Genomic DNA, 27,350 nt, shown 5'->3' on the forward strand with positions numbered 1-27,350 from the left:
GCGCTGACGGACTTGTTGGAGGGAGAAGGGCCAGTGTCAGAGTTATCCAGAGCCTCCACTTCTCTGATGTCTACACAACAACAACAACAAGGTTTTTCAATGAAGTGAGCAACACCCGGCTCCGAGGTTTACCCGAATCTCAAAAACCATTATTGGTTTTCACTTTATCAAAAAAACTCTACGGTGTTTCACATTGGTGTCTGCTGAGAAAACTTAAAAGGTTTTTTGAAAGCTCAGAAAGTTTATTTCTAAGAATGTTGTATTTGAACTCCCTATGCATTTGATTACATCTGAATAACCAGACCTCAGAAGAAGTCCTCTTATCCTCTCACAGAACTTAAGTAATGCCGAGTGTGGTTCTTTGCGTTTTTTGACTTGCTGCCCACTAAAAACAGTTCATCTAGTATATCTATCCAATCCCAGTGGGCACAGTCAGGAACAGTCTAGGACCAGTTGATCAATTTCTTAAAAATCAAGTCAAATGCCAATTCAAGAACATTGCATTTTGAACAGCAGACAACTTGATGACACCAACTCATTGTCTTTCGAAATTGAGCATGTGAAATGACATCAAACAACCATGCGCATAATATAAAGCATCAAATTCAGTATTCAGAACCGGTCTTACCCTCACCGAAAGGCAGTGCACTGAAAATGACTGCATCACACTGCTTTTGACTGAAACCCCCACTGCATATGACTGTCTTAGGCATATCATTTTTTCTTAATGTTTTAATACCACTGATTTTGACTGAAAGACCACTGCAAAGCACTGCCACTTGCATATCATTATGAACGACGTATTTCAAAAACACTGCTTATGACTGAAAGACCACTGATTTCCACTTCTCCAACTCTGATCGAAACCCGTGGCATTTTCAACATGACTGAAAACCACTGCTTTATGACTGGTGAGATTAAGACTTGATGGCAGTGTAAAGCAGTGGTAATTGCAGTCAAATTCAGTGTTAAATATCACCCATAATGCAATATCTGAGACAGGAAGCTCAAGTAAGTTTGAATTTGATAGTCAAACATTCAAGAAATCATGGTAGCTCTTCATATTTCTCGATATTTACCCGAATTTCAATATGAGAAGAGGGGAGTTTTATACAGTTTGAATTGGAACACATATAGGAGCCAAATGAATGCAAAAAGGGTAATCTAGACAGACACTGAAGTTGTATTTTCAGCAAATCAAGAAGGCTGTAGGCCCTATAGGTGTTGTAATGCATGCATACACTGCAAGATATCTGCATGTATCTTCATGCATCTACTGTAGGCCCTATAGGGGTAGTTGATAAAGCTTGGAATCAGTGAAACCTTGGAACCAGTGATAAACCTTGGAATCAGTCCTAAAAATGCATAAAAACATGAAATAATGCCATTCGAACCTAACGTGGTTACGAATCAACATTTGGAGCTTATTCTTACATGATCAGATCGGAATTTTATGGTAATTTAGAAATCTGTCGCATATCCGATTCAATAGTCTATATTTTAGAACAACCCAGTTGTACCTCGCCTCCAGTGTACAGTACTGATCTCCCAAATATGGGAAGACACGCCCACCACACACCCATAATATGGACCAATAGCGCTCCGCTTATAAATACGCCACCACCACGCGGGGCCTTTTCGATCAGACGAGTTGCTTGGGAAGTTGGGGGCCTGTCATGCATCATGCATGGATAAGGTTGACGACTATGTCTAGGCCTAATTGTCTATGATTGACTGATATTTTATAACAAACGATGAATAAAAGAAGCCTAGTCATGTATGTTTATTACCGAAGTTTGCGGATGAAAATTTCCTTCGCCGTGAGCGATTTCTTACATCTTCCAGTACGCATCGAGGGATGCAGAGATCTTTGTGACGTCACCAGTTCTAAGCGGTTTTTTTATTCACGTGTGTGTTTGTCCTATGATCTCGTGCATCTAGTACCGAGCATAATACTTTATCGTCTATGGAATACAAAACAATCATAAAAACTAATTTTTGCTTCCATTGAAGAGAAATAAATTATTTTAACGACCACAGCGCATTGCCAATTGATGACGTCATCCTCCACATTAAAAATGTTGGCTTCTGAACTAACTGGCAAATTGCTATCAATAAAGTCAGCTGGGACGAGACTGTCAGTTAGGAGGGTATAAATCGTGGAAGGAACGCACCCGATTTCCCGCGCTATTTGCACAGTGATTCCATGGTTTACATTGAATATTCCAAGGTTTATCAGTGTTTCCAAGGTTTCACTAATTCCATACTTTATCAACTACCCCCTATAGGTGTTAATTGTAATGTATGCATACACTGCAAATTATCTGCATGGGAGCTCAATACACATCAATCAGTAGATCATTATTCTACAGGCCGCGTGCAGTTACTTTATTTGGACGTCAATTTGATCTAGCTTCAATCCCTGACATCACTGACAGTAGCTATGTGCCATGTGTCGTTTCAATTGTCTAGTAACCCCATCTGATCACTGTCATTATGACAAAGTTTGCAATGACATAGGTCAAGGACGTGAATTTGTCATCTTTTTACTGTGTCACGTCATCATGCAATGGCGATGTCCTCTATTTGTGCAGATGACGTCATCACTGCCATATTGGACGCAAACAGGACAGCAAAAGTAACAGTTCGCTAGAAGTTTTTGCTTTTTCGAACAATTTCTTTGGTTGTCATCAGCACAGGGGGGTCACGTCCCCCAAACCTCTCTCGGCATCCGTGCCTGCATGCCATTAAATAAATTATTCATATTAACACTGAAAATGACTGCTCCCTCCAAGAGGTTTTGGAAATGGCAGTCAAAATCAGTGGTGTTTCAGTGTGGATTCAGTGTGCTGCGAAATATTTAAATTAACACTGAACCCCACTGCCAGCCCTGTGCATAATGCATAGTGGGGAGTCATTTTCAGTGTCAAAAGCAGTGGAAATCAGTCAGCCTAAATATTTAAATGAGCACTGCTTTTGACTGCCTTACCACTGATTTTGACTGTCTTACCACTGCTTATGACTCCCTAACCTCTATTTTTGATTGCTGTATAACTGTATGCTTTGGTATTGCGTGACTGAAAAACACTCCCTATGACTGCTTTCCACTGATTTCAACACTGCCATAAAAATGTGAGGTAACACTGCAACCTGACTGAATCCTGACTGATATCACACTGCTTTTCGGTGAGGGTAGATCAGTGAAACTAGAGTATGCCATAGACATCTGTGTTGGCAGGTTTAAATAAAGTGGCCTCTTTATACTAGTTGCTGTAGTTCGAGAAACCTAGCTACTTCTCAGAAGAAGTGAAGTATTGAAACTGGAACATTAGGCTTGTTTATGTAATGTATGGGCTTTCGCCCTCCAGGTTCCAACTCAATGACAACGCGATATATATCCTTGATATTCTTTATTTCCTCTTGCTTCCTTTGCTCGGTCTATACTTGACCAGTACCAAGGCTAATCTCCCTCTCTACAGAAAGGACCCCTTGGTTCCCCTGGTAGCATTACATAACAGAGCCTGGTAAGAGATGGCACAGGATGTTCCTATTGGCTGCTACCAGTGAACCTAATACATATTCATATGTTACATTGAAGTGATAATTGATCATTTTGAATAGAAATGTCTTTATTTCTAGGCCAAGGAGACTCCACTTCATATCGCATCCAGGGTGAAGGAGGGTGAGAAATGTGCTGATATGTTGTTGAAGAGTGGTGCAGATGTGAATGCAGTCCAAGAGAATGGCGAGACTGCAATGCATATCGCGGCCAGGCATGGTCAGCTCAAGATGGTGCAGGCTCTACTTGCAGAGGCCGCTGACCCCACTTGGCAATCAAAGGTAATGGCTTTACTTCTCAAAGAAGTACATGTAATTGAGTGAGCTTTGTAACTATTACATCATGGCCCTCGTCTTCAAAAGGTTTACGTGGCAGTGTTTTGAAGAAATCGAAATTATGACCAGGATATTTCGCTCATTTCATGTCATAAAAGGAAAATACCTGTATGACACTTAACACAGGTTTTTAGCTTTAAAGAGGGGGATATAGGCAGGAGGAGAGGGGCTAATTTGGCCATATTCAAGTGACTAGTATACACAGTAAGGACCCTTGGTCATGTCAGACTTAGCACTAAATATATTCCTCGTACAAGCGTGAATCATTTCGACCTACTGTGAGATGTGAGAGACCCCTATTGGCGACTTTGTGTAACTTTACATTGCCTGCCTAGCAGCTGCCTATAGTGTCCCTTTAATGCATCGATTCACATTTGCAGGCTGGTGAGACCCCCCTCCACATAGCAGTCCGATTCTGCCATGGTGACGTGGCTGATGAGATCCTCCAGTACGTTGCTCAAAACAAATCAAGAACGGATGCAGTGCTTCTTGTCAACCAACAGAATTTGGTATGTGTCACATCCATGGAAAGTTTCTTAAAGTCACTTAAAAACATATCTCTTTGCTCAGTGTCACGGGTTGCAAAAAGCGTGGGCTATGTTAGCTCCAACAATTGCACTACCAACTATCTGACTATGGCAAGATGACCAGGTTTTGACATTGGCTTTTGGCTAAAATTAGGAATGGTTTGGAGATAGGAGTTGTTTGGCCATAACGCTTACAGGTTTTACAAGCTTGTCCGATAGTGATTTCTTAAAGGGTAATTTGCTTGTGTACATGAAGTACCTGAGGCTGATGTAGTAGATAACAATTTAATTTGTTATTTATACAAAGGAATTATATTACATAAGTTGAGTCATAGCATAGAGGATGGGATTGTTTTACAATTTGGGATGACCCCGTAACACTCAGTATAATAAAGTGTCACCGATCTCTTTAGTGGATACTGGCACTAAGCACCCTCATTTTGATTTGATTGATTGATTGATTGATTTGATTTTGTATCATGATTTTTCTTCTCATGTGACTGCATCACAAAATGTTGGGGTATTTGATTCAACATTCTTTTCAAGGTTACAAGGTCATGGCTGATAGTGTGACTTGCCCATTTTGTATTTAGCTATATTTAAGCAGAGCGTCGGGCCCTTGGGCCTCTTGTTAACTGAATAAAGCGATACACTATAAACTTCCTCATGTTGTGACCCCTGATTTAAAATGCAACTTTATCTTTTAGGAAGGAGAGACACCCGTCCACTACGCAGCTGAGCTGACCAAAAGTGTTTCACATCATGAGTTTGAGGACACAGACACCATCAGGGTCTTACTGGAGTATTCTGGGGACACCAACATTCAGTCGAAATATGTAAGCTTTTGAGTTTATTCATTTTTTTTCAGTCCTGTTTGCCGGTTTTTCTTAATGTACACTTTGTCATACTGATCGTGAAATGAAGGTTTTTCAGTTTTAAAGTCCTCAGTGATCCTATTTCATGGTGTAAAGATTTGACGTGCGGCACTTTGTCTTATTTTAACCTCTTGACTATACTGGTCCTTTTTGGTATTATTGTCAGCCACGTGCATCTGGCAAAACCTCCATCTTTGCCGCCACTGCAACACCATCTATACGACTTAGGACAAGTTGGTGGGTAGCAGACGACATGCCTTCGTCACTTTCCACCAGTAGAGTCGAGCCAGATCATACTAAACAATACACACAAAGGTACGGTGGCCCATAGAGGACATGCGTTTATTTTCAATATATTAGAATATTTTTCTTTTTACAATGCGTTTTTTTTCTCTCGAATTACAACCGCCGTCGGATTTATTTCTCACCGCCGAAAAAATAATTTCCACCGCCGGGTTAAAAATAATAATTCCCGCCACCGCCAAGGAAAATAATATCCACCGCGGTGGAAATTATTATCCACCGCGGTGGAAATAATATCCACCCGGTGTCAATAACGAATTAGCTCCCGCTCCGATCTTTCTCATGTTAATACTCTCCTTGACCTGATACTAGTCCAGCCACAATCGTGGTTGTAAACATATTATTTCCACCGCGGTGGATATTATTTCCACTGCGGTGGATATTAATTTCCACCGCGGTGGATATTATTTTCCTTGGCGGTGGCGGGAATTATTATTTTTTACCCGGCGGTGGGAATTATTTTTTCGGCGGTGAGAAATAAATCCGACGGCGGTTGTAATTCGAGAGAAAAAAAACGCATTGTAAAAAGAAAAATATTCTAATATATTGAAAATAAACGCATGTCCTCTATGGGCCACCGTATAAAGGTCTATTATAGCAACTGCTCAGGCGTGTATTTGATTACGACCGCTGTAGTAGTCGACGATAGTCAAGAGGTTAATGAAAAAATTCAAACTGGTTCAAAAGCTTTGATCTATTTTAGTAATGTTGCTCCAAAAATCTTTCTGTCAAATACTGCCGCATTAAGGGCCATTTAGATGACGTCTTTGCAGGTAATGGCTAATCATAATGAGCACTTCGTTTTATAGATTTAGTTAATTGCATCAAAAATATTAAGAGGTAAATGATGCAAGGGGGACTTGTACTACTACAAGTAGTTACTATCAAATAATAGTAGTTTGCTCTATATAATCTGAATGGCTTAACCCTTTCAGGACTGAATATTTTTTTCCTAAACCTCCGCTCTGGACTGGATATTTTTCAAGTTTTTGTCGTCCAAAATCGAAAGTTTTTGAAAGCAAAATATCGGCTTTGCAAATATCACTATAAAGTTGGCATGAATAGAAAAGGTATTCCCAGGATGTCGGAAATCCCCTAGAAAATGCGGATCGGCATTAGAAATGACTGGAAAACCGATGTAGTGAAAAGATCGTCGATCTCGCATTTCTGCGAGACTCGTCCAGAACGGAGGTATTGCGGTGCTCGCAATTTTGCGAGACTTGTCCTGAAAGGGTTAACATTTGATTTCAGTTATCCTGCAATGACGTCACTAACAGGGCAATAGATAAATTAGCATCTCTGACTTTTTAGATCACATTGGAAATAATGAGAAACACAATTATTGATTGCAATATGACTGCCAGAATGGGTCAGGTACGAATATCAGTTTGAAGTTTGATAAGCTGGCGAGTGCTTCTTGTAGTGTCAGATGAAGAGGACCCACAATTGAAATAGAATGTTCTGAAATTAATGTCGCTTTTTTTCAGACTCAAGAAACACCCCTCCATTATTGCGCAAGAGCCGGCAATGAAGACGTCCTACTAGAAATAGTTACACACATTGGCTCAGGTACTGTGCAGTCTGCGGTCAACAACCAGGCCAAGAACGGCTGGTCCCCACTACTGGTGGCAAGTGAGCAGGGTCATCTAGAGATTGTGAAGATTCTTCTCCAGAATCACGCAAGGGTGGACGTATTTGATGAGGTAATTGATTTGAAATTAAAATTATTGTTGTCAATTAAAGAGTATAGATTGCAGTTTAGATATTTTTAAAATAGTTTACCTGTGAGACACAATCAAAATAGATCACATCTGACACAATGTGTGATTTCAAAGTTGGTTTTAGTGTTAGTGTTAAGGATTTTTTGCCTCTAGTTCAGTACACATCCAATTAAATCATTGAAAACCTACTGTAACACCAAGATAAAAAATATATCTTGGTTTTGCAGTATATTTTCAATGAGTTATTCGGTTGTGTACTGAACCGGAGGCAAAAGAAAATCCTTAACACTAACACTAAAACCAACTTTGAAATCACTCAATGTCTGACCATACATATGTGAAATATTGCCACCCACTTAATACATCAGATATCTAAATTGACCGTTGGTGAAAATGATTTCATATGGTGTAAAATCCAAGATGGAAGTCATCACATCACTAAAGGTGGGGAGATGTGTTCATGGTATCAGCCTGCCATGGCAGGTTTGTATGATGAGATTGACCATCTTGTGATGTCACATGATGTAAATGGTGACCCCCATGGACCAGTGCTGTTTTGTAGGGAAATGGCTAGCCAAACATAAATGGGCCCGTATTAGCCATGAGCGACCTGAAAACCACTCAGAAGTTTCTGGGCTGTTATAAATACTCACTGTGTCTACAGTAATAAAAAGCAGTTCTGATCTCCTACCTCTTTAAAACAATACTAGAATTCATCATCTTAGGATTTCTTCTGTGTATTTCATGACACTTGTATTAGAGGAAGACTTGGTGAAGTTTAGTTACACACTTTTTCCATGCAGGTTCCCTTCCTCTTACTCTATCAACACTTTAATGATTTTGCTTTGTGATAAATTTCCTTCAGACCATTCCCTGTTTTACTGATACAGACTCACATATTGCTCCTGACTGTTTGACAGAGCATTAATGTGCCATGAAGAAATTGACTTGATATAACTTTGTAAAGTAGCTTATATTTCAGTCAGTTTTAATTAGCTTGTACTATGTTTGTTGTCTCTAAGGAAGTATGTCAAAATTGAACCAAAAAACGAACACCTACTGTCCAGGGGGAAAGGGGTGGACAAAAATAGCATCATATGTTTGTCTCTTTTATCTTCTTGACATCAACTAACAAAAAACTATAGATGCAAGAAGACAGTCTTGAAAACTTTTTTCTTAGGAGGTGGGGGAGGTCAGGGAAAGACTAGCAATGTTGTTTTTTTGGTCCCAATACAATTTTGACATGCTCTCTAAATTGATGAAGCTGACTGACTATTCAGATCTAAAGTCACACACCCTATAAATGAATGTCTTCTTTTTTCCCTCTTGAAGCATGGCAAAGCTGCCCTTCATCTGGCAGCGGAGAGTGGCCATGATCAGGTCGCTGACGTCCTCCTCTGGCACAAGGCGTTCGTCAACGCCAAGTCTAAGTTAGGCTTGACGCCACTTCATCTTGCTGCGCAGAATGGCTTCAACAAGTTGGTCAAGTTACTCATAGAGACACACAATGCATCCATCGATGCCCTCTCGTTGGTAGGTGAACTATGTCAATTTAACTGTTTACTCAGTGCATCCATTAATGCTCTCTCGTTGGTAGGTGAACTATGTCAATTTAACTGTTTACTCAGTGCATCCATTAATGCTCTCTCGTTGGTAGGTGAACTATGTCAATTTAACTGTTTACTCAGTGCATCCATTAATGCTCTCTCGCTGGTAGGTGAACTATGTCAATTTAACTGTTTACTCAGCACATCCATTGATGCTCTCTCGCTGGTAGGTGCACAATGTCAATTTAACTGTTTACTCAGTGCATCCATTAATGCTCTCTCGCTGGTAGGGGAACTATGTCAATTTAACTGTTTACTCAGGGCATCCATTAATGCTCTCTCGCTGGTAGGGGAACTATGTCAATTTAAGTGTTTACTCAGTGCATCCATTAATGCTCTCTCGCTGGTAGGGGAACTATGTCAATTTAAGTGTTTACTCAGTGCATCCATTAATGCTCTCTCGCTGGTAGGGGAACTATGTCAATTGAACTGTTTACTCAGTGCATCCATTAATGCTCTCTCGCTGGTAGGGGAACTATGTCAATTGAACTGTTTACTCAGTGCATCCATTAATGCTCTCTCGCTGGTAGGGGAACTATGTCAATTGAACTGTTTACTCAGTGCATCCATTAATGCTCTCTCGCTGGTAGGGGAACTATGTCAATTGAACTGTTTACTCAGTGCATCCATTAATGCTCTCTCGCTGGTAGGGGAACTATGTCAATTGAACTGTTTACTCAGTGCATCCATTAATGCTCTCTCGCTGGTAGGGGAACTATGTCAATTGAACTGTTTACTCAGTGCATCCATTAATGCTCTCTCGCTGGTAGGTGAACTATGTCAATTTAACTGTTTACTCAGCACATCCATTGATGCTCTCTCGCTGGTAGGTGCACAATGTCAATTTAACTGTTTACTCAGTGCATCCATTAATGCTCTCTCGCTGGTAGGGGAACTATGTCAATTTAACTGTTTACTCAGGGCATCCATTAATGCTCTCTCGCTGGTAGGGGAACTATGTCAATTTAAGTGTTTACTCAGTGCATCCATTAATGCTCTCTCGCTGGTAGGGGAACTATGTCAATTTAAGTGTTTACTCAGTGCATCCATTAATGCTCTCTCGCTGGTAGGGGAACTATGTCAATTGAACTGTTTACTCAGTGCATCCATTAATGCTCTCTCGCTGGTAGGGGAACTATGTCAATTGAACTGTTTACTCAGTGCATCCATTAATGCTCTCTCGCTGGTAGGGGAACTATGTCAATTGAACTGTTTACTCAGTGCATCCATTAATGCTCTCTCGCTGGTAGGGGAACTATGTCAATTGAACTGTTTACTCAGTGCATCCATTAATGCTCTCTCGCTGGTAGGGGAACCTTGTCAATTGAACTGTTTACTCAGTGCATCCATTAATGCTCTCTCGCTGGTAGGGGAACTATGTCAATTGAACTGTTTACTCAGTGCATCCATTAATGCTCTCTCGCTGGTAGGTGAATTATGTCAATTTAACTGTTTACCCAGTGGATCCATTAATGCTCTTCCTCTGGTAGGTGCAATATATCACTTCAGGGCTTTTAACTTCAATTTTGTTAATAAGTAGGGCAAACATTTTATCAAAACATTTAACTGTTACCGGTTGACATGACAATTCATCAGAAAGGTCTTAATCGGCACTTTCTGATGGTTCAATTAGTTTTTTTGATTGCTTTTTACTACTGATAATTGATAGATTTTGTGATAAATTCTATGTTAGCCAACCTCTTATTTCAACTAAAAAAAGAAAATAAACTTTTGCCAAGTGCTTTCAGTCTTGTATACTGTAGAACCTTTCTATTAAGGATACCCTCGGAACTGACAAGTGATGTCCTTAATAGAGAGGTGCCCTGATTAGAGAGGTCAAATTGAATGGAAACAACCAATTTGGGACCAAGACTAGTGTCCTTAATAGAGAGGTTGTCCTTAATAGAGAGGTGTCCGCTAAGAGAGGTTCCACTGTAGATGTCTTTTACCTTTTAGGCTAAGAAGACGCCCCTGCACATGGCTGCGCAAAATGGGCAGATTGAGGTATGCAGCACCCTGCTGAAGATGAAGGCTGATGCAAATGCAACGGATGTGGTAAGTTAAATTTATATTTCTTGGGCTGGCACATTCCTGCTGTCTTGTTATAGACATCAAACAAATCAAATTAAGAAGCCTGACAACTTTAGGGAACTTGGAACTTGGGGGAGGGGATCATTTTGAGGTCAGAACTAGGGCCTAGTTCACTGTAAAATTCTTGAGAATCTGAAGAGCGTACTTTTTCGGAAAGATTTTTTGCAGTTTAAAGATAAATAGGGTGCTTCTTCATTAAAAAGACCTATCAATTATTACTCATTACACCTTTTTTGTGTCAAAAACTTTTTAAAATTATAAAATTATGGTGAAAAAAATGTGTTGGGAAAGGTAATTCGTCACAAAAAGTCCACAAAAAGGGGTTTAAAATGGAAATTCCCTAGATTGCCGGGTCATTTTAGAATATTGGTATGAGCTAAAAATTGCTTTGCTATATGTATTCTTTTTGTTTTATTTTTCTAAACATTGCTAAATGGAGTTGATTTTTCTTCCAGCACGGTCAGACACCACTCCATCTGGCGGCGGAAAACGATCACTCAGATGTCGTCAAGATGTTCCTCAAGTACAAACCAGAATTGGTCACAATGGCTAATACGGTGAGTTTATATGCGCCGCTGTGGGGTAGTGGCTCGGACAGAGGACTAGCGGTCAAGAGGTGCCTGGTTCGATCCTCATAGTGAGCATGAGACTGTAGGCAGGTCTCTTTGCCTAACTGGCCTTACTCCACCCAGGAATAAAAATGGGTACCACTCAGAGGTTGTAGCGCTAATTCACGGGGCAGCACCATCTGACAATGTCTGAGGTCTACTGAAAAAGGTTTCAGGATAGATCAGGGTTAAAGTGAAAAGTCTGATGATAGCGTAGCGCGTACCAGGTAGTTGCTATCAGACGATAAAAATCCAAAGCTTTAACTTTTTTACATAATGTCACACTGTTTTGAATATCGTCTGATGATATATTTGATAATGTTAGAATTTTTTGCACTGAAGCATATAAATGATATAGATGAAAGGGATAGGTTTACGCAGTGGGAAGTTCGATTTATGCATATATTGCAAGATTCTGTGGTCGAGCCAGTTTCGTATTGAATACACTGGGGCTAATGTTGACATCATATCTTTTATAGATACGATTTAGTCACATAGCCGGGGCAGATTTAAGGGGGGCTGACCCGACCCGCCCTCCCCCATTTTCTTCCAACTTGAAAAAAAAAGGTTATTCTAGTGACAGAAATTGCTTAAAAATAGCGCTCTATGGTGTTTGGCTGTGTCCTGAAGCTCAGCACCCCCCTTTCTCACAATCCTGGATCCCCCTGATAGCAATAGGGAGGTCAGTTTGTGTTCTATAATGCGTCTTTGGGATAGACAGAAAAAAACTAATCCAAGGCAAAATTTTTTCTTCTCTTTTTATTTCTAATTTCATTTCTATATTTTTTCCCAGGATGAAGTGAGTATCTGTCTTTTTTTTCACTACATTTTTTATGGGCGTATGGTGAAACACTTTCTGTTGTCTAATAGTTTCTGGCATTATAAGGATCATTGGTCTGGTTGGGGATGTCTCTGAATAAGATGTATGCAAGTGTCTGTTAACGGAACGTGACGACCTTCTTGAACATTCCTTGTAAAATGCATTAATTTTCCTTAATTAGCATTATTGTCCCGTGATAAAACTTAGACTAGTGGTTTAGTTACAGAAAGTAGATGATAGCAAGACCCATGACATTACAATGCAAAGTCAAATGATGGTAGTTTTCCGAATGACCCACAACATTCTTGTGTTATGTACTGGAAGTCGTGTGCAGCTTGATTTAATTCAGCAACAAACTGAGCTAAATGTGCAAGTCAGTCATAGAACAACAAACAAACTTAATTGTTGACTTATTAAAGAGGTTGAATAGCGCCTCCAGAAGCAAGCAACAGCGCCACCCGTAGCAGAAATAAGAACTGCTTAGTGACGCCATGGTTTCCATATACGGCATCTCATTTGCATATTTTTACAACCTTATTTACTACGAGTTATAAATATGCCAATAGCACGTGGATCATGCCGGGCGGCACTGTCAGGTGTTTCCACTATGGGTTACATAATCGGCTACAAAGAGGCCAGTGTTCTGGTAAATGAAGTTAGTAATGATAGCGAAAGAATGTTAGTGTATGTTACGCAGTCAATAGCGATAGTAGTGAGTTGGAGAGAGGAGAAAATGGAAAATGGAGAGAATAGTAGTATGGATTTCGAGTCCCAAGAAGAAACTTTGCAAAGTTTTCATCAAACTGATAATCATATTCCTTCCTTCTCTGTCGTCTCCAACAATTAAAAGTTGCTGCAGTCAACCTGATGCGTTTATCCGCGAGCGAATCGACGAGACGAAGCATTTTTCAAGCATCCGACTCGAATGGTACCTTACAGATCCGCAAGGGGCGCGTTACCGAAAATGTTGCAAAAATCAATAACGTGATCGTAAATATTGTCATATTTTTCAAAATGAGAGTATGTAAATGATACGCATACGGTAAACTAATGAAAGGCCAGTATCTATTGAACCTTACAAGTGATTTGGGGGCCTTGAAACTCCTTATATTTATCAATGAAACCTTATTCCCGCCTAAGGTTTTGACCGGGCCGTCCAAAACTCCCCATTTTTTGGCGGGCCATTCCCTTTAACCCCTTAAAAACTCGCGGATCAGTGAATTGGCCTTTAACTATAGTGACATATGAGGTACGATAAACTGGCCAGGGGAATCCCCTTTAAGATTCATTAACATACAGTCCTAGTCACAAATGACATCCCGTAAATTGTGTCAGTGGTGCGTCATTAATGCGCTACCCAGCGTGTAGGTCGTGCGTAATTTACGCGAAACATAGAGAGATAAGGGCATCACTGGTGCATCATTGGCGTGAAGGAGGACGGATGTCAATAGTGATTTGGACTGTACCAAACGAACTACGCGTTGCTGTTCAGGGACCTTGATGTGTGCCTCATGGAGAATGATTGCTGCGTATTTCAGTCAGTTTAAATTTTGCCCCAATTTTGAAGGCTCTCTCCCGGCACATATTTTTTGGACAGGTGGTAGCTTCGATTATGATTAACCATATATGTTCATTAGTGACTTGTCTTTGTATTGTAATGTCATTTGTTCAATCTATGACCCGATGACCCCCAGTCCTGTAAAGTTGACCCATGTACAGAGTGTATCAATAAAATTGCTCTGTGTATTGTTAATATATGGACACTTGGTCAATCTGGTGCAAGATTTTAGTGACGACACCATCTGACAAGCCATCCCTAAAAGTCATTCATTTGTGACCATTATCATCAAGTAAACAAAGGCTCGTCATATAAAAGGTTTGAAAAATTCCTTATGCCAGATTTGAGCTTACATTACCATGCAGAAAGTGAAAGCAACATGTTTCCTCACCTCTAGTTGAAATCTCTTTGGCTGTATTAAAGTGTTTCAGGGAAGTTGGGAAGTGAAATTTAACCAGTGGGTGCCTAGGTTTGGGAATTTCTGATGATTGCCAAATCTGTTGACCACACGTCAAATGTTGAACTACCTCATTCCCACTGTGACGTGTTGTTATCAAGGCCTGACACCACTGCAAATTGCACAAATTGTATTCCTCCTGGGGACACGAGTTGAAAGGCGCCTCTGATGTTGACTTGCGCAGTGTGATTAATTTTGATTTTGTGAGAGGAACCACTTTTGGTCTTTACTTTTGATATGGGTAAAAAATCAACAAAAACATTATTTGACACCATGTTTTCAACAATCAGTCAGAGAATGGTGGTTGTCATGCTATTAAAACCGATTCGTAAGTGACTCCACTCTGCAAGGTAAAATTTGGTTGTCATTTTTCAAATCTGTGTCTGGCCATGGTTGGTGCCACCTAGATCTGGCAGAACCCCTCCCCCTCCTACATCATTTCCCTTGGCAGCAAGTAAATATCCTCTACAATTCGCTCATTGTGCTTCGTTCCAGAATGGTATGACGTGCGCCCACATTGCTGCATCCAAGGGAAGCGTTGCTGTCATCAAAGAACTCATGAGATTCAATAAAGTGATCGTCACAACCGCAAGAAACAGGGTAAGAGAGAAAGCAGGTTGGGGCATCGGGCTAAAAAGTCGACTTCATGAAAACTACAGCCCGTGATTTATTTGATAAAATTTACCCATAATTCTCTTTTGGAGAAGTCTCCTTTGATGTTAATTACCCAATTGAGCTAAACCATTGATATTAGTTTAGTACGCTAATCTCACCCTATTTAGCAGCTCTTGTGATTTCTTTTGTTTGGCTTAAATTATATCATTGTGTCCTCATTGCTGGAGTAGGCCTTTGTCAGCTCTGGCGAGGCCTTTGACACATCCGATCATCTTTAAAATAGCTATTTGCATTGACAAAGTGAAGCATTTACGTCTAGTAATTATGAATAAAGGGTCTACTCTGAACACATCCTAAAGGAAAAAGAACTCAAAGTGTCACGGCAAATTTTTAAACATTTCAAGAAAATGTCAACTCCAAATTTGTTTGCCCTCATCAGGTTAATCAGAACATTTTCTGTTCATGTTATTTTGACCACAATGTGAAGAAGTGAACTGGCTTCCATTTGCACCTTATCAAAATTTTATGCGACACAATGTTAAAACTCTTTTTAAAGTGATATATGATGTGATTTACAACTTTGCGGAAATACATCCTTTTTTAATTGTTGATCACAAATGTAAAGCTCACATTTTCCATTTTTGATTAGATTTATTATAAAATCGGTGAATGTTAACCACCGCGACCGCGAAAATGTTCGTGTTGTGACGTCATCAACGAAAACGTCGTCGGCGTAGTGCATCGAAGCGAGTCGTCCGGGCGGGATCAAACCATCAATTTCTAGAAAATGTGCATTTCGATTCGAAAACCTTACTGATTTATGAGAAAGTGACGTAGTCATTTGTCAAAAACAGCTAAAACATTATGTGGTGAAATTTGACACGAGTTACCCTTTTAAGATATAACTCTCTCAATTAAAACTGTTGGCTTTTCTACGAGACCATTTTCTCTTCGGACAACAGGAGTGTCCGTGGGGAAAGGAACTGCTAATTTGCCTAGGTGTGATAAAGAGGTCAGGAAAACAAGTAAAAGGTCATAAAAAACATAATCGGGAAGGATGCCGTGCCTATCGAGCATAAAAAACATAGATGATTTTGAGCAGGAACCCTGTTACAAATGGATTATCTTTACTAATTCCTATTTTACAGCAAAGACAGTGCAAAAAAATTCATTCCATTTTTAAATAGCAACATACAGTGGAACCCCGGTAACACGACCACCCAAGGGACTAAGCCGAAGTGGTCGTGTTACCGGGGTGGTCGCGTTAGTGAATTTAAGAATCATAAGTAGGTTTTCCCGCCAAAACATCGTCCTGCTGTGTGTACATTGACATGCATGAATGACTACGCCACCGGGTGATTCGATAATTTTGTGTGTATATTACGAATAAAAAATCATTTTCTTGAGTGTTTTGCGTTTGATTTGCAACTTATGTAAATGAGTAAATAAACTGACGAGAGCTAATTAGACCAAACATTACATTAAAACTTGAGCATGCTAATTAGAACAAGCATGTAATTCACACCATCGGCAGCTGCCCTTCTTGATGTCAAGCTAATATTCCCGCTAACATTGAGAGAGGTGATGTGAGAAGATGTTGAGAATTCTTCCTGATGTCTTCCTGCTTTAACTTCAGCCAATTTGAACTGGTACTGATTAAATCATCTTTTTAATAACGTATTTTATCAACATTACGACGTAGTAAGCATTCTTTACTTTGAGTATCGGTACTCTTACTAATCAACATAATTGATTTGTCCTAAAAACTACGTGTGCATGCCTCTTGACATCATTTAATACTAAATGATGAAAACACAAACCGTGAGTCGAAAAGAAAGTTTATTCTTCATTTTATTTGCGCTTACATTTGATCAAACTCACTTACACATCATTTATTTTCATATGGATTCCCATGTGTTCGAGGTGCTAATTATCAACACGGATTTGCGAGAAGGTGCCAATTGATACGATGCGGTCATGGTTGATTACGGCAATTAGGCCTCATGGTCGCGTTAGCGGGGTTAATTTGCAGTTTGGGAGCGACCAAGCTGGTGGTCGCGGTCTGGGTACCGGGGTGGTCGTGTTAGCGAGGGCCAGTTAATGGGAATTAGAGAGAAAACCATTCGGGACCCGAGAATTTTGGTCGTGTTCGCGGGGTGGTCGCGTTACTGAGGTGGTCGCCGACCGGGGTTCCACTGTAGTGTGTAAATCTTTGTAAATCTTTTGTATCTTGTTGCGATCACCAACCGTGCAGTTTGCCTTAGGCAGCTGGCCCACCTTATTTACATGACCTGTCAATCACAATGTCATTCAGGTCACTTAACCTATCTGCTTCTTCATATGTCTAACCCAATCATCTTGTTGTATGCACTTTATATATTACTATGTTGTTTTACAATAAATTAGAGTTAGTAAGAATATCAAGCCTTCTATATCTATGTGTTGTATCTATCTAATAGCAAAGCCACGTGCTAGAAGGCCCCAGACTCTCCTTTCCTGAATACCCAATATGGAGGTGAAGTTGCCTGTCTTACTTGACCCCACATATCTTTCAGACAAATGATTCCTTGCCTCTCCACCTGGCGGCAGCAGGAGGACACAAGGAAGTTGTCAACGTGTTACTGGATGCTGGATCTTCGCCAACCGATGAGAATGCTGTGAGTATCCTTTGTCAAAAGATCCGTGCAGACGACATTGGAGCTATGCACAGCTTAGCTATTAATACTCACATTTTATAATATAATGAGAAACTTACAAACATTAGGCTCTCAATAATGAAGGGGTTAACCCTTTCGCTGCCGATTGATTTTTTTGTTCTGCAACTGGCTGTGCCGATTGAATTTTCCATATTTTCCAAATTTCAACCATGGTTCTTATGAACCTAATTTATGAGAAATCCATTGGAGACAGAGTGAAATAATGCATACAGAAAATGTTCAGTATGACCTACTCTTCATTTTAAAAATATGAAAAAGTAGGTCATGACCGATTTGCATGACGCCATCTTGAATATATAATGAGGGAAAAAACATTTTGGTCAAATTCTATTGTATTGAATAAAACTGTTATGTAACAACCAAGAATTCAACTTTTTTACATCAATTCTAGTCCCTTGCAATCTTCTAACACTATCCAAACATTTTGTATGCCTTGATGTTCTTTCAAATATGTGATTTACTTGATATAAGTGTGTCGAAAATGCTAATATTCAATACTCAATTTTTTCGCCATTTCAACCTCAATTTACTCATAAAGTTGCATTGTTCGAAATACGGAAGTTAGTTTCGTTTTCAAACGTGTTCACTTCTCTACCACGCCATCTATCGTATTTTGCACAAACTCGATCAGCAAGCTCATAATCGACGATCTTCTGAGGTAGGGTAAAATGTCGCACAGCGGCGACATCGGCACAGCGAGTAGGAATCAGCGTTGTGCCGAGCGGCGACATCGACAGTGAAAGAGTTAACAGTATACCGGTTCATCCAGCAGAATACTACCTTGGCCTACTTAGGGGGATGGGGAGGGGGTTAATTTAATACTACTATGACCACTTTCTTCCCTTTGGTTGTGGGAGCAGCTGTGCTGCTATTTTTGAAGCTAATATAGCACTCTACCTTTATAGTTGGTTGATATTAATGATTTAGATGTTATCGTCCACTTTTTGGACCAACCTTTCATGATTTATGACCTGTCTCATTTTTAGCTCACCTCTTAGCAGAGGTGAGCTTATCCCATACCGTGGCGTCCATCGTCGTCGTCGTCGTCGTCGTCGTCGTCGTCGTCGTCGTCGTCGTCGTCGTCGTCGTCGTCGTCGTCGTCGTCGTCCGTCGTCGTCCGTCGTCCGTTAGCAGGGCACGTTTCGTAACTGTTAGAGCTATTGAGTTGAAACTTGGTACACACGTACCCTTATGTAATGACACCTTGGAGACCAAGTTTCGGTCCGATTTGTTTCATGGTTTGGCCACCAGGGGGCCAAACGTTAAAAGTGAAAATATGCAATATCTCCCTTAATAGTAGTCGGGAAATTTTGAAAGAAATATGGTAGGTACTTCTAGCAAAGGTGCATCATATATCCTCCGGGTTTTTGATTTGACCTCCTTTTCAAGGTCACAGAGGTCAAAGTTTGCTGATTCACTGAACAGTAGCATGTTTCCTATCTATTTTAGCTAGAAGGTTTTAAACCAGTGTGGACATGTATCTGGGGATTCTCTATTCCACCCCTAAAATTTCGGCCGTTCGGACATCAAATATGGCCGCCAGGCAGCCATCTTGAAAAATAAACACAGTACTATTACTCCGAAACTAATGATCGGATTGCAACCAAATTTGATCTGGATGTATATCTATGTACTCTCTACTAAATCCTTGATTTTTTATCAAATGTGATAGCCAATATGGGTGCCAGGCGGGCATCTTGAAAAATGCTTAGTTTGGCCACCCGGGGGCCAAATTTAATGTCCAAAGTTAAAATGTTTGATTGCTCGTTTAATAGTGGTCTGATTTTCATAACATTTTTATGGTAGGTACTCCTAGCAAGGATACATTTCATAAATGTGGGTTTTTGATTTGACCTACTTCTCAAGGTCACAGAGGTCAAAGTTTTCCTATGGCACCGCCATTATACAAATAGTGGATGTTTGGGAGTCCGATATGAGATTTTGATGGACGAAGAAATGTCATGGCGGACGAGGCTTTCATTTTGATTGGATTAAAACCTTTTAGGATCCGTTACGACATTTTTTTGGATCCGTTATTGCTTTTTTGGATCCGATACGATGTGATGACTTGAAATCACATGATGTGAATCGAGTTACGCTATTGGCCAAGAACATTTGGTAGCATAATATTTTACAATGACGGCACGTTTTGTCACTGCTTTAGCTACAGATCCCTAACTTGGTACGAATGTACCCCTATACTCTTAGACTAAACTGCAGTCTTTTTCTGATTCTCAGTTTGGTCAGCAGGGCCCCAAATGTTAATAGTGGACTCTCCCCTAAGGGTGCCTTGAAATGCTGCTAAGTGGGATGTCATAGTCTAAGCCTAGGCAAATGCAGGATTAATTAACCTCTACAGAGCCCTAGGAATTTCAGATGATGGTTGTTTCTTGTACTAGACACAAAGCAAACAACATAATTATCCTATTCCAAAGCATGCAAAGTTAGAAACCTTTATGTTTCAAGCATATAACTTCAGACAAAACGTGTCCAAAAACACCACCAGCTATCAGTCCAAATTGGACCTTGTATTCACCAATCCTACTCCATCTGCCACTATTGACTTGGTCGATATAATAGACAATTACTGGTCAGATCACAAAATTGTCTACTCTGCTTTGTCATACCTGTAGTCACCTCAATTAAATTCAACTTACGCATTATTTTATCCCTCATGTAATTTCACTGTAAAACATTACTTCATTTCTTTCTTACATTTAAAACCATGCTAATGCTTCATCCATCTTCCCTTCACAAGAGGTGAGCACAATGGCCCTGGCCATTTCATTAACTATTTGTAATTGTGTTTTCTTGAAGGATGGGATGACTGCCATTCACCTTGCGGCCAAGCACGGACATGTGAAGGTCCTGGATGCACTCAATCGTCACATCTCGTGGAAAATCACCAGCAAAAAGGTAACAAAACCATGCGGCACATGATAGCAAGGTTTTAGATATAGCTGCTACGTCAATAGATTGACGTGAAAGACAAAATGTGAAATTGTTAAATGAATAACCACCGATATTCCAAGGGTGTATTACTGACCACTAAGGAAGTGGCTAGAATAGTGATTCAAAGAGTCTCAAAATTCTCAATGATTTTCACAGATAAGGGGAGCCTCAGCTGGGTGAAGAATACTCATCCAACATTGAAGGAGTAATATTCACTGGGAGAATAACGCTGCCAAGAGCAGAGCAAAGCTGAAGAGCTATAAGAAGACACTTCATTTTCCAAGGCGTTGCCTCATTGTATTTCACATTGTTTCCAGACTGGTTTGACTGCCCTCCACGTGGCGGCACACTTTGGACAGATTGACTTTGTGCGGGAGATGTTGACCAAGATGCCAGCGACGGTCAAGTCGGAGCAGCCACACACGGGGGAGGGGCTGAAGGACTTGACTGCTGAGGTAAGTCTGAAAGATTTGGACGTCCCATTTTGTTTTATTTCAGTGGCAATGGAATTACTAAAGATCGTACCGCAACACCAAATATGCTCTTGCCTACACAGAGAGGCGTGGTTTTGGAATCATAACCCAAATAGCTAAAGTTGGATGCCTGACACTGATACATCCCTGGGGCCTCATGCAAATGACTTAAGTTTGATTGCCCGTATCTTTTGACGTGAGACATCAACAAGCTTGTTTTTGGCTCCTTATATCTAGTCTGTTAGTGCCGATCCTTAGGTGCAAAAGCTCCCAAGAGCAATTAAGAAGAAGCTGTGGCCTATATGACGAAGTCAGGCTCACACAAAGTATCAACAATCCACCCTTTATTCATTTCTTTTTCAGTATGGTCTAACCCGTCCTCAATCTCACCTATCAATCAAGACACCAAAACCTCATCCTCCGGCAACAAGCAGATCAATAATGCCCCAATACAGTAACGAGCCACATACTGGCCCCTTCTTCATTTGACTATCTAATCAACTAACTGTCCTTTTCGTTTCAGTATGGCCTGACCCCCCTCCATCTCGCTTCCCAATCTGGACATGAAAACCTTGTCCGTCTGCTCCTAAACTCAACAGGTGTGCACGTAGATGTGCCAACCAGTCTACAGGTAAATACAATGACTATAGAGCTAGTGTCCGATTCTACCAGATTCTCTCGTGGTGTCATGTCGGGTTGTGACTCATAGTTGTGACCGTCTCTTGATTGTTACCAACGCCATATAATTTTTGCCGGCGTCAAAGTTAAGCAATGATGAGGGCTGTTAACAATGTGGATGGGTGACTGAGATATTTCACAAATTCACCTATTCTATCATCTTTCCAGGGAGCAATACCACTCCACCTAGCAGCCCAAAGTGGTCATGCAGTTGTTGTGAGTCTCTTACTCAGCAAATCAACCGCACAGCTTCATGTCAAGGATAAAAGAGGGCGCACTGCGCTTCATTTGGCGGCAGCTAACGGTCATATGGATATGGTAGCTCTTCTGCTTGGACAAGGCGCTGATATCAACTCTTGTGACAAGGTAAGGGCTGATGAACTGGAATTACAGTGGCACCTCTCTAATATGGTCCTATTCATATCGGAGGTCGCGGCACCACCCAATTCTTAGAGTACCAAGCACCTTGCAACGATTATCGCAAATAAGAGCCAATTGTCGCATGTGATTATTATCGCAGGTTGCTGTCACAACAAAGTTCTGTTTGCAAAGCAATTAATCATATTTCTACATACGACAACTTCTCTTGCAGAATGGTTGGACGTCTCTTCACTTCTCCGCCAAGGCCGGCTACCTCGAGGTTGTCAAACTCCTCTGCGAGAGCGGTGCATCACCCAAGTTTGAGACGAAGGACGGGAAGGTTGCGTTGTGTCACGCCGCCATTGCTAACCACACGCACGTTGTCAGTTATCTCATCGGCAAAGATCACAATACGCAACACTTGATGGATGATCAGAAGGTGAGACGAAGTTTAAATTTGAATTCTTATAAACTCTAAAACCTCGAATACGAGGTCTGAGGCTCCACCCCGTTCATTACAATGGAGGAGGGATTCTAAAACATCAATATCAATTCTAAAGAAACGGCAAAATAGGGTCTCTTATATTAGAAGAAGTGGGCCTACTATAACCAGTGATGTTGATTTCGTTTCACTGTCAATGTCAGCCAAGATCAGAGCAAGATTATAACACATGTGACTCCCTCGGCCCATGCCATTGATACAAGAATAATACCTGACTTATTGGCCCATCCTCATTCAAACTATCTCAATGATTGGGGGCGGAGCCTCATTCCTTGTATTCGAGATTTTAGAGTACATCGCTTTTCCACTGACTGGGCCTTTGCACGAAGTTTTTGTCATCTGTTCTCAGACTCATCCAAATGATGTGAAGGAGCAGCTACTAAGCGCTGACTTTACTACAAGTTTTTAATGAAGAGGAATAAAACGGATACCTTGGGCATAAGATACTAACCCAAAGTTTAATCTCTTATATAGTGCCAGCCTAAAACAAGTTTCCCAGCCTCAATAAACTCCCTTTTAACTCTGATCTTGATCTTTCCAGTTTCATTTGTAAAATGTTAAGGGTTGACCATAGGTACCGCCATTTTTGCTAGACCTCCAAATCCTCAAGCAATTAGAAATGTTTCCAAATGAATTGAATGCTCATTTAAAACCCAGGAGCCTGTTCTCTGGAAAACAAAGAACAGATTCCCACCCTTGAAATGAGCATTCACAACGTTCTGAAGGAGTTCTTATTGCTTAAGGATTTCATGTTCTCGCTAAAATGGCGGTACCTGTGGTCAACCCTTAAGCGCAACTCTCTTTTCAGTTTGTGTTTGACCTGATGATCTGTGGCAAGATGAACAACAACAAGTCAATTCAGGAGTTCATCCTCCTCTCGCCGGCTCCTGTTGACACGGCCGCCAAGCTCTCGAACAACTTCCATTCGCTAGCCGAGCGAGAGAAGGAGCGCGCCAAAGATCTTACCGCGGCAGGTCTATACTGCGAGGTGATGGCAACAGAATTGACAGCCATCGCTGCGAGCGTTGGGTCAAATAGCTGCGGATTACTGTTGAAGTCGGTCGACTGCAGAGGAATTCAATTCCTAGACGTACTCATTGAGAATGAACAGAAAGAGGTGGTTGCTCACCCATTGGTGCAGAAGTATCTCTCGGACGTTTGGGTGGGCAGTCTGCGATGGGCAACATGGAAGATGATCTTGTTATTTCTAGTTTTTCTCATCTGTCCTCCAGTATGGATTGCATTTTCGTTGCCGATCAAGCAGAAATATAACAAAGTGCCGATCGTGAAGTTCATGTCGTACCTGGTTTCGCATATTTATATCATTATACTGTATGTTATAACTGTTGTCACGCCGATAGTTCCAATATGGGAGTCAGGATCCATGATGCCACACTGGTATGAGTGGTTATTGTTGCTATGGTTATCAGGATTACTTGTGTCGGAACTAACGAATCCCGGGGATCGTGCCGGACTAGGTTGGATCAAAGTAATAGTGATTGCGGTCAGCTCTCTTGGAATATTCGTGCATGTCGTAGGAATAGGGATATCTTCGGAACGAAGCCGTTTCGAAGCTCTGTACGTCAGGAATCAGCTGTTTGCGATGTCGTTGCTTTTCAGTTGCGTCTTGATATTGGACTACCTGTCCTTTCATCATCTCTTCGGGCCATGGGCCATCATCATCCGCGACCTCATGAAAGATCTAACCCGATTCATTGTGATTCTGTTCATATTCATGGCAGGTTTTACATTCAATCTAGCCGCACTTTATCAACCGACGTATCCACCAGTTCCGGAAAACGCTTCCCTTGGTAGCGGCGATGGCTCAGGAGGGGCTAAGCCCTTGGACCCAGTTGACACATTCGAATTACTATTCTTCTCATTGTTTGGCTTAGTCGAGCCAGAGAACTTGCCGCCTTTGAATCGGAATCCAGCATGGACGATTTATCTTGTGAAAAGCATTTTCGGGATCTACATGATTGTGACCTTAATCGTACTTATTAACCTCCTGATTGCTATGATGTCCGATACTTACCAACGCATCCAAGCCCAGTCGGACACAGAGTGGAAGTTTGGCCGCGCGAAGTTGATTCGTAACATGAATCGTACTTCAGCTACCCCCTCCCCTCTCATCATCTTCACCAAGTTGATATCGTACTGCAAAGCAGCATATAGGAGCAAAGGTGAGCAATTTCAATGCTGTGTACATGTAAACTGCAAGATTTCACAAGAGTTAATTTTTTGCTGATTCATAAATGACTTCAATTTGCAAAAAATGTGTATCATAAAAATGATAGTTTGATTGGAAAAACCGAAACAAATTTCTTAATCTGCCAAAAGTAAACCTACGCTGTCAAGTCACAGATGCTCGAAAATTTGTCAAACTTGGCTTGGCGCCAATTACTGATGCAGTTACAGCTGTGACAACCTGGTTTGCACATATATTTTTTATTTCTGTAAAATGCTGACTATTTGGCCAGTTGCTGGCACAGCTAGATCTAGCTAATTTGGTGAAACTCCCTAACCTAGCTATGCCATAGTACAGTAAAACCTCTCTATTACGGACACCCTAGGGACTGACAAGTGCTATCCTTAATAGAGAGGTGTCCTGATTGGACAGTTTAGATTGAATGAAAACTACCAATTTGGGACCAAAACTAGTGTCCTTATTAGAGAGGTTGTCCTTATTAGAGAGGTGTCCACTAAGGGAGGTTGTCGCCTGATTGCAACAACTTACCAAATTGGCAACAACTTGCCGTTCGACCTTTGCTTAATAAGGTTTGACAGTAGGGACCACCATTTTGGCTAAAATCCTATAGCAATTAGAACTCCTTTAAAATCAAGTGAATGCCCATTTCGGGGGTTGGAGTCTGTGCTCTGGAAAACAAAAACTGACTCCAAGCCTTGAATTTAGGTATTCATTTCGTTAGTTCCAATTGCTTTAGGATTTCAAATCTAGCCAATATATGGTGGTGCCTTGGTCGAACCTTAACTGGTTAAGACACCTTGTCCCTTCTCTCCATTAGGCAAGTTCTGCACAGGACAGGCCACTCCGGAGCAAATGAATGACGATGACGATTGGGATGCTTTCTCAGACTCGAGATCTGTTGACATGCTTGCCCAGACATCCGTCCATTGGCTGAGGAATGTCGTGAGGAGGAATACCCAAGTGGCTCCAGAAGGTAATGTGGAATTTAAATTCAAATTATTTTGACAATCTTGGAAAAACATTTGACAAGTTTTGTATTTAACTTTCATCAGAACTGAATTTACTGAAGTAGCATTAATAGTTTATAAGGTCAACATGAAGAAGTTCAAAGAAGTCAAGGGTTGTTCCTAGGGGAGGTCAGCCCTCTATTTTCTGCGGACTTGAAAAAAAAGAGGTTTTTCTAGTGAGAGATATGCTTAAAAACGGTGCTCTATAGGGTCCGTGCTGTGCCCTAAGCTCAGGGCCGCCCCCTTTCTCATAATCCTGGAAGTTCAACGTTAGCCCGAAAATAAAATGGCTTCGAATGTTTCCCGGTTCACAGTATGCAAAAGGTCAAATCGTAGACAACGAAAACAGTCAAAAGTAACCAATGTACATTTTCAACCACTTTTTATTTTAATTCAACCACCAGGTGGATTCCTACGAACCAATCACCACCCCGGACCGCAGCGAATCGAAGACGTCGTGGACTGGGAGAGCGTCGTAGCAAAGTACCTGGCGATGCAGGGTCTGAGTGAGCCAGAGTCGTTTCACAGTCGGAGGGAGACAAACGTTCACGACGACGCGGAGAAGTCGAAACAAACACCAAAATTGTTGCCACTGAAAGAGAAATCGTACAAGGAGAATGGGATTCCATTATGACAGACGATGCCTTGACTTCTAATACCTGTAGAACTGTTGTACTTGGTGTTGTGTAATTGTTGTCTGGAAGGTTACTGTTTTGCCAGTTATCAAATATTTAATGAATTTTTACATTTACTAGTATTATAATGATATTATCTGTGACATTTATGCAATTTGATTAATTGTGGTTTTTGATGGTCATTGTTTGGCCATCTCAGACATGATGAGAGAATACATGTAGTTGCAGTGCATGATTTGGTCTCCTGTGATTAATTGTGATTTTTGATGGTCATTGTTTGGTCATCTCAGACATGATGAGAGAATACATGTAGTTGCAGTGCATGATTTGGTCTCCTGATCTACGTCTCATGTTGTTAAAGGGGGACTATGAGTAGGTTACATGTACATCCCTTGACAAAACCCTCGCACCCTAGCGATGGCCAGCGCCACTTAGCGAGATGCGGTCTCCTTTTAATGTTGCTAAGTCTTGCCTGGATTGCAGTCCTGTGTAATTGATGAAACTGCACTTGATATTTGGAATGTACGCAGAGACTTGTTTACAGTACATATGATGTGATAATGTAAAAAACATTACTGATGTTGTTCTGTGAATCCGTTTATACATAGACACTTCATCTCTTAGTAGACTATTACTAATGTAACAACAAATCGAAATTGAATTCAAATTGTTTATAATACTCTTCTGTGATAATCTTATAAGATAGTAATGTAAACAGGTGTAAATAGTAATGTAAACGGT

The 27,350-nt window shown here is 40.8% G+C and overlaps 1 protein-coding gene across 1 annotated transcript in view; it reads left to right on the plus strand.

Annotated features, from left to right (window-relative positions):
• Window positions 1–27,339, plus strand: part of LOC135486296 (serine/threonine-protein phosphatase 6 regulatory ankyrin repeat subunit B-like) — a 66,436-nt gene extending 39,097 nt beyond the window's left edge. Inside the window, exons 11-27 of the mRNA XM_064768985.1 lie at window positions 3,640–3,840; window positions 4,275–4,403; window positions 5,129–5,257; window positions 7,087–7,302; window positions 8,653–8,853; window positions 10,884–10,982; window positions 11,474–11,575; window positions 14,957–15,061; window positions 17,632–17,733; window positions 20,611–20,709; window positions 21,063–21,200; window positions 21,742–21,849; window positions 22,065–22,262; window positions 22,489–22,695; window positions 23,567–24,941; window positions 25,785–25,940; window positions 26,379–27,339. Of these exons, the coding sequence (XP_064625055.1) occupies window positions 3,640–3,840; window positions 4,275–4,403; window positions 5,129–5,257; window positions 7,087–7,302; window positions 8,653–8,853; window positions 10,884–10,982; window positions 11,474–11,575; window positions 14,957–15,061; window positions 17,632–17,733; window positions 20,611–20,709; window positions 21,063–21,200; window positions 21,742–21,849; window positions 22,065–22,262; window positions 22,489–22,695; window positions 23,567–24,941; window positions 25,785–25,940; window positions 26,379–26,608 (3,795 nt within the window). The 3' untranslated portion in view covers window positions 26,609–27,339. The remainder of the gene's footprint in view (window positions 1–3,639; window positions 3,841–4,274; window positions 4,404–5,128; window positions 5,258–7,086; window positions 7,303–8,652; window positions 8,854–10,883; window positions 10,983–11,473; window positions 11,576–14,956; window positions 15,062–17,631; window positions 17,734–20,610; window positions 20,710–21,062; window positions 21,201–21,741; window positions 21,850–22,064; window positions 22,263–22,488; window positions 22,696–23,566; window positions 24,942–25,784; window positions 25,941–26,378) is intronic.
• Window positions 27,340–27,350: the final 11 nt, after the last annotated feature.

The sequence above is a fragment of the Lineus longissimus genome, chromosome 4 (assembly GCF_910592395.1).
Source record: "Lineus longissimus chromosome 4, tnLinLong1.2, whole genome shotgun sequence".
Classification (NCBI taxonomy): Eukaryota; Metazoa; Nemertea; class Pilidiophora; order Heteronemertea; family Lineidae; genus Lineus; species Lineus longissimus.